General features: G+C 34.4%; 1 protein-coding gene across 3 annotated transcripts; it reads right to left on the reverse strand.

The window, feature by feature from the left end:
• On the reverse strand, window positions 1-3,712 carry LOC111013443 (uncharacterized). Of its 3 annotated transcripts, none has more exons than XM_088117165.1 (5): window positions 3,586-3,712; window positions 2,945-3,098; window positions 1,770-2,249; window positions 873-1,300; window positions 1-782 (listed from the first exon to the last, which is right to left on the reverse strand). In XM_088117165.1, the coding sequence occupies exons 1-5, from the start codon at window positions 3,682-3,684 to the stop codon at window positions 147-149; spliced, it is 1,797 nt and encodes a 598-aa protein (XP_087973291.1). In that variant the 5' UTR covers window positions 3,685-3,712; the 3' UTR covers window positions 1-146. The 3 variants fall into 3 exon arrangements, with proteins under 3 accessions (XP_087973291.1, XP_087973292.1, XP_087973293.1); XM_088117166.1 differs by having other exon boundaries at window positions 2,945-3,209; window positions 3,586-3,690; XM_088117167.1 differs by having other exon boundaries at window positions 2,945-3,233; window positions 3,586-3,656.
• Between the last annotated feature and the right edge of the window lie 3,452 nt (window positions 3,713-7,164).

Below are 7,164 nucleotides of genomic sequence, written 5' to 3' on the forward strand. Positions count from 1 at the left end.
TTCAAATACAAATAGTTGGGAGTCCACACACATTGTTGCATTGATTTTTTGATTGAATGTACCTATATAAATGTATATATATATGATGCATGATTCCATATCAGAATTCAATAAGTAAGAATCAGCTGCACCGACGTCTTCATGGACTAAGATCGAAGATAAGATGTTGAGAGCAATTTACGTGGACCACGCTTGAAAAGAAATCTAGACAAGTAAGTGTTGCGAAAAATATCAGCCAACAATTTAAATTGGAGGAAACAGAAACAACTAACTGGAACCATTGCTATTGCAACAATCATGGCTGGAACTTGGATGTTGACTTGATGGTAGATCAGAAAGAAGGTTGCACTGAAGGCCAAAACCATGCAAACAATGGAGATGAACAATGATGCAAGTCCAAAGAGCAATCTGGAGGGCAGTGAGTGCAAGAAATCATCCTCTGCATAGCGTGAAGTTAGAATAGACATGAACGTGAGAATGGAGGTTGAAGATGAGACAAAAGCAACGGCATCCATTATCACAAATACATTGAACCACAGCTTTCGTTGAAAAATAGGAATGCCCGTATTATCATCACTGCCGCCAGGAACTGTGAAGGCTGCAGCAAAAACCACAGTGGCAATCAAAGTTGCAACAAGCATGCAGGAGTTTGCTGTACTTTTCATCCATTCTTCTCCATCTTTGCGAAGATCTTTGTGCTGTTCTGTGAATAACTCACGTGGCGTCAACTGATCATCACATTTTGCCTCCAGTTGGGAAGGCATAACTATCTTCTCCACCTCCTTAAATCCGACTAGTTTAAGTTTAAGCTTAAAATGTGATGAACGGATCGGAATTAAGAACATAGTTAATTAAAAAAGTAAGTACAGTACCTTAAACCAAAGCAGTTCACGTTGCATTTGAAGGGCTGCTCCGGAGACCCTGTTCAGATGGTTTGGAGCAGCTATTTTTGCAACTAAGTGCAGTATGTTGTACTTTCCAGTTATAACTGATTTAAACTTTGAGGAGAATTCCTTCAGCGAAACAACCTCGTGTATCAGATTGAACACATTTTCAAGTCGATTTTCAACAGCTATGTGAAATATGCTCTTACCATCATCATCACATTCCCATGCAAAATCTGGGTATGAGCTAATAATCAGAATCAAGAACTCAACATTTCCTGCCCTTGCAGCATCATGCAGTAATGTTTGTGGAAGTATTGGAGTATCTAGGAGAACAAATTGCCATAAGATCATATAATCTAGTGCACGCGGAATTACTGTCTTGGCCACATCTTTGCTATTGGTTCCTTTGATGCCTATGGTCAAAATTAAAGATCAAGGAAATTAGGTCTTTGAACATTCATTAAGAGACAAAAACAAACTAACAAGCGTGGATGAACTTTTCCCAAATGTTTAGCTGCCTTTTTATACCGCATGCTGATGGACATGTAATGCTGTCTCATCATCCGCATTTTTCATCATTGTTATTTTTGGATCTGACTCCATATAAATCTTCCAACATATATCCGTGCACGTACAAAATATAATATAAGCCAATAATCAGATATTGAAAAGAAAGGGGACTTAATATGGTAGAGCTCCATCAATATTAATATGGTATTAGAGTCCCGAGTATCCAATTCAAAAATGAGATCCGATCCGACCAAGATTGATGAGCCAAAAGAAACCATCCATTATATTTGAGATTCAACCCATGAATATTAATATAATCCAACGTCATAATTCATAACTAAGATCAAATAAATAAAAAAAGTAAGTTATTACCATAAAAGTCGCTGTGTATGGCGGCAATAAGAAGTTCACTCTTTTCTTTGGAAGTTAGCTGTTTGATATCAGTGATACTCCAGAGGTAGGAAGCCATTTCTCTATGTTTGTAGGATACTGCCATGAAAAGTGGAGTTGTGTTGTTGAAGCCAGGAATAAGTGGAAGATTTTTGTTCTTTTTTACCATTAGCTCTGCAATTCTTACCACTCCCGATGCAGCAGCGAAGCACAAGGCGGTGCTTTCATCCTTGTTTTGTATGGCAATGTCGTCAGTGTCCATTAAACCCACCAACTTCTCCACGAAATCACTGTTCTTGGCTCCCGCAGCAATGTGAAGGGCAATGTCATTGTCTCTTGTTATCGATGCTCGTAATAGATATGGGTACTTATTGATAACAGATTCAGCCTCTTGCCACTCACCCATCAGTGCAGCTTGGTACAGAATCATTCTACTCCGCACAATATCTACTATTTTGTCCACTATACACAAAACAATACATTAATTCGTTCAATCGCTTCTATTTCTAACGTATAATACAAACACACAGGTTTTAATAAAGTTATTCTTAATAAAGTCTTTGTAAGAGTTTCTAATTTTGTTTTAATGTTTCAGATATAAAATATAATTTTAATTTTAAAATCCCCTTTTTTTTTTTTTCAAATGTTGATGATAAAGTCTCACATTGATTAAAGAAAAGAGTTTATCATCTCTGGTATATAGATAAAAACAATTATCTCTATCGGTATGAGGCTTTTTGGTTTAAACGTCGACAACGACGACGTTATACCCAAAGCAGACAATAATATTCATTTTGGTCCTTGTGCTCTCAAAATGTTTGTTTTAGTCCAAATATTTTCAAAATGTTCATTTTGATCCGAATATTTTTTCTCCCATAATTTCAACGTGATACTAGAATCAATATATTTATAAATCTGTAAACATTACTTATACTAAAGAGTTTCTAAATTTGTGTTAAAATTTTATAAAAATGGACTAAAATGATTCTTTTTAAAGTAGACATCAAAAATCAATCTTTTACAAGTACATGATCTAAACAAAGTATAGGATAAAATTAATAGAGACCTGAATGAATATTTTCAAGGTAAAACGACTATATGAACAAGGCTTTTTAACCAAAAAGAAACTTAAATTTGGAAAAGTGTGGTAATTGTACCTTCTAGTTTTAGTTTGTTCATGTCGTCGGTGGAAGCCAGAGTGGGGTCCCATGGACGATCGTCAGCCGTGGCCGGCGGAGGAGTGGAGTTGTGTTCAACTTCAATAGTAACTTGCACTTGGTGATTGGATGAAGAAGCATGATGTGAATTTGGCTGTGAAGGAGAAGCAAAATTGATACAGAAACCAGATTCTGATTGTAGATCTGACGAAAGGTCACTCTGAAATTTTCTCAAACGCTTCTACTTCTCAATTCTCAATTCACCCTACACAACCCAAGTGGAACCACACTAAAACAGACTCAACAGTGTCGCCCACATTTCAAAATATGTCATAACTTTTTTCAGAAACAACAAAAGAAGAAGATGAAAAGGGAAAGCAAATTATACTCTTTGTTTCAACTCAATTTTAAAGTTTGGTTCCATTAGCGTTTGGATTTAGTTTTTATTTAGTCCTCCTAGACTTTGGATTTAGTTTCTATTTCTATTTGATTATTCTTGAATTGAGTTGAACATGGAAAGAGAAAGAGAGACATTTAACAAAGTTGGTAACATCCAGAACAACCTTAGATCAGGAAACTGGAAAGAGAAAGATAAAGGAGGGAGGAAATAAAAAGATAGAAGAGATCAAGTAATTAGTTACCTGCAAATGAGGAACAATAAATTTTTTGCCGCGGAGATATGAAAGACAAGAAAGAAAGGGGGAGTATTTATAGGAAATAGAGTTTAATTTTCGGTTCATCTTTAGATTTCAAAAGCATACTTATAATTTTACTCATGAGATTTCAATATTGCTTTCTTTTTTTTTTTTGAGATAATATAAATTTTAAATGTTGTCTAACATGTTGATGGGATATATTTAATATTATTTAATACTTTTTTTTAGTTCAACACGTGGGTGTAGGAATTCGAAACTATAACTTTTTAGTCAAAAATATAGATTTTAATTAGCTGAAATATGCCCGTAAAGTCATTTATACAATACAATAATTGAGAAAATAGCATATATGAATTGGCCGTCATAAGGACCCTGATGGCTTCATATCTATATCAAATCTATTTATGACATAAAGCTGAAAAATAAAAACACTACACACAAACTATAATAATAAAGTGAACAAAGTAAAAAACATATTACTAAAATAAAATACATTTTACTTTAGTAGAAGAACAAAACCATAAATGAAAGTAGTTACAAAAACACGTACCCAATTCTTGTGCGGGATTTTCTTCGACTTCATCTTCTTTGGATAACTAATATAATAATAATCTTTAATCTCTTCTCTAATGTCGTCTCCTACTTTCTAGATTATAGTCATCTCAAAGTGATGAGGAGTATAAGATAATGATAATACGAGCTTACTCTCATCGGTCCACTGCCAAGATGTTTCTAATTAACAGAGCAATTTTTTTTTCTTCTAAATCGTGGATCCCTTATTTCAACTCCTCCATTAAGATTTTGATGAGAAACTTGTACAAGATGGAAAGAAAATTATATGTGTGAGAATGTACAAGAAACTGGAAATATCTACATTCATTATTATTATTATTATTTTAATCGAGAATGACTGAGTCATTGCTCAATAAGGTTAGGTATCACATGTAGGATTGTTGAGATCATAATCCATGAGAGGATCAATTTCTTCGATGTCACTTTTGTTGGGTCCGTATGGCAGTGTTGGATCGGTATGGAAACATTGGAGAGTGAGAGAATAGTGTTGAAGATCAATTTACTAAATTCTTTCGAATTTAAGCACACATCAAATAACTAAGTAAACTATTTAAGCAAAAATAATTTATGCAACATTTATACCAACCAAAATATCACAAAATAAATATTCAAGATGAACACAATAATTATTTGCAATAAAAGAAAACATACTTGAAAATGAATTGCAATAAATAAAAAGTATAGGGATAGAGAAAACGTCACACAAAGATTTATAATGGCTCGACCAACTGTCGCCTACTCTAGTACTCCCTAAACAACTGTCGAGATTATCCAATAAACATGATCCTTTTTTGGTGCAAGATCGCAAACCCGACCTTTTTACGGGATCAAGATCAAATCTTACAAATCGCTTTTTTTACGAGATCTAGAACTAAAGCAAACCTTTTTCTCTGAGACAAAGATCAAAACACATACTCTATTCTTTTTACCGGGCTCAAGAACAAAACCCAAATAAATATGGAAATAATGATTTTTCACCCACTAAAATTCTTAAATAAAGTAGATTAATTACAAATATGAGCTTACAACTAACTCAACTCTTCACAACAAGAAAATCTCTCACAATAGTAAAGATGAAAGTAAAAATTGAGAGATTGGAGAGAGCAACAATGGATCATGGATCATGGAGGATTGAGAAATAAGAAAAATTGTTTTGTTAAGATATGGGATAGGAAAGGAATTTAAATAGGAGAGGAAAAAGCGTAAGAATTGAATTGAAATTAAAATTAATTTGGGCTATTGGATTTTAAAGATTAAGAATGAACAGTGGAAATTTAGTTTGAAAAAGTAATGATTATATTATAATATACTATAAACTATATAATAATAATAATAATAATTGTTGAGGGAGAAATTCGAACAGGACACGCGTAGAAATCCGGGAGTGACAGCAAAACATGGGACCATAGATAGTTATCACCGTACTCCGTACAAACGTACAGGACTCGCCGCCACCACCACTATACAGGGGAGACGTCGAGGACTATAGCCTGAAACCTGCAAGCTATAGGTTTACGGACCTACAGATGAAGGCACCACCCATTGTTTGTCGAGAACATCCATCCCTCGGTCAGAACCTCATACAGCTCAGGGCACTTGTACGTCCACAACCATTATCCTTCGTGGTTGGCCATCTGCGCTTATATAAAAGGACTCCCACGAACACCAAGTAAGTGAAAAACTTGTCACTTAAACTTCAAGGTGTCTACTCCTATTTTCTCACTCCGATTACTGACTTGAGCGTCAGAGTGTATTAGGCGGGACACCGCACCAACGTCGAGTTTTCTAGTTGCAGGCTCATTTGCTCCTCGGTGAACACTCTCATCCGAGGGACATGTGAACCTCTCCAAAATTCACCATTAACAATAATAAGAATACTTCTCTCTCTCGAACTGTAACATTTTTTTGCCTTCTTCTAACTAATGTCTTTTTCTTCTCTTTCTTTTTTTTCCCTTCTCTCTTTCTCTCTTTTGTTTTTTTTTCTTTTTAATAATTCAGCTCGTCATGTATCAGCATATGATCTGCCTACATCATCATTTAAGGTATTTCTCTTTCAACTTATTTCGATCATAACTTCTTCATTTGCACTCTAATTTCAGCGATTTAAATTGCGTTTGATTTGTCTTTTCAAGCTCTAATTATGGATACTTTGAAACACTAAAATCATAAATAGATTAAGTTTGTTGTCATTAAAACATATGGTATGATTGAAACTCGTTGAGCCAACCAATCTTTCTTTTTTTATGATGACAAACCATTTAAGAAAAATACCTTCAAAGTGACATAAAAAATATATTCAATAAAACAATTTCATTTTTCTCCTACCTTCCCCCCTTTTGGAATCAATAAAAAATGATAAATAAATATTTTCATATCAATTTGATATCAATTGTAACAAACATATAAATTCAACAGGTCACTTTCCAAAAAATGCAATTACCATAAATAGAAAAATATATTATTACGTGAAGATAAACCATGATATTTTGTGTCCATGGATATTGACCATTAACAATAAGTCAATCCCTCACGGGTGCTTGTAACTTCAGGTTGACAAATTACTGTTTTACCCCTAAATTATCTCTTTCACCTTAAGTACCACCGATCCTCTAATGAACAACCTATTTATGGTCTAACCATTAAACAAAAGTTCCTCTCGAGTAAATGAGAGGGTGGGACTCCTTATTCAAATCCTGAAGTCAGCACTAATCTACTTACCAAAAAGTTAGGAATGAGTGAATTCCATATTGTATTATTATGTTCCCAGCTCTCCACTTGGCCTTGTCTCTAAAGTGGTAGGCCTATTGAGTCCGCTAGCACCAGGTCACTCTCACCCATACAAATCAAGAGGCAATCCCTCGTAGGAAGAAGTCCATAATACACATCCTATGAAATTTTAATCTAATTAGTTAACGGTGTTACAACTAAAGATTAATAATTTCGTGGTCCGATCTTATACAACCTCATTGTATTGCATGTCTCCACACGAAC

This window comes from Momordica charantia (assembly GCF_013281855.1).
Source record: "Momordica charantia cultivar OHB3-1 chromosome 9 unlocalized genomic scaffold, Mcharantia_2.0 BLBB01000009.1, whole genome shotgun sequence".
Taxonomy (NCBI): Eukaryota; Viridiplantae; Streptophyta; class Magnoliopsida; order Cucurbitales; family Cucurbitaceae; genus Momordica; species Momordica charantia.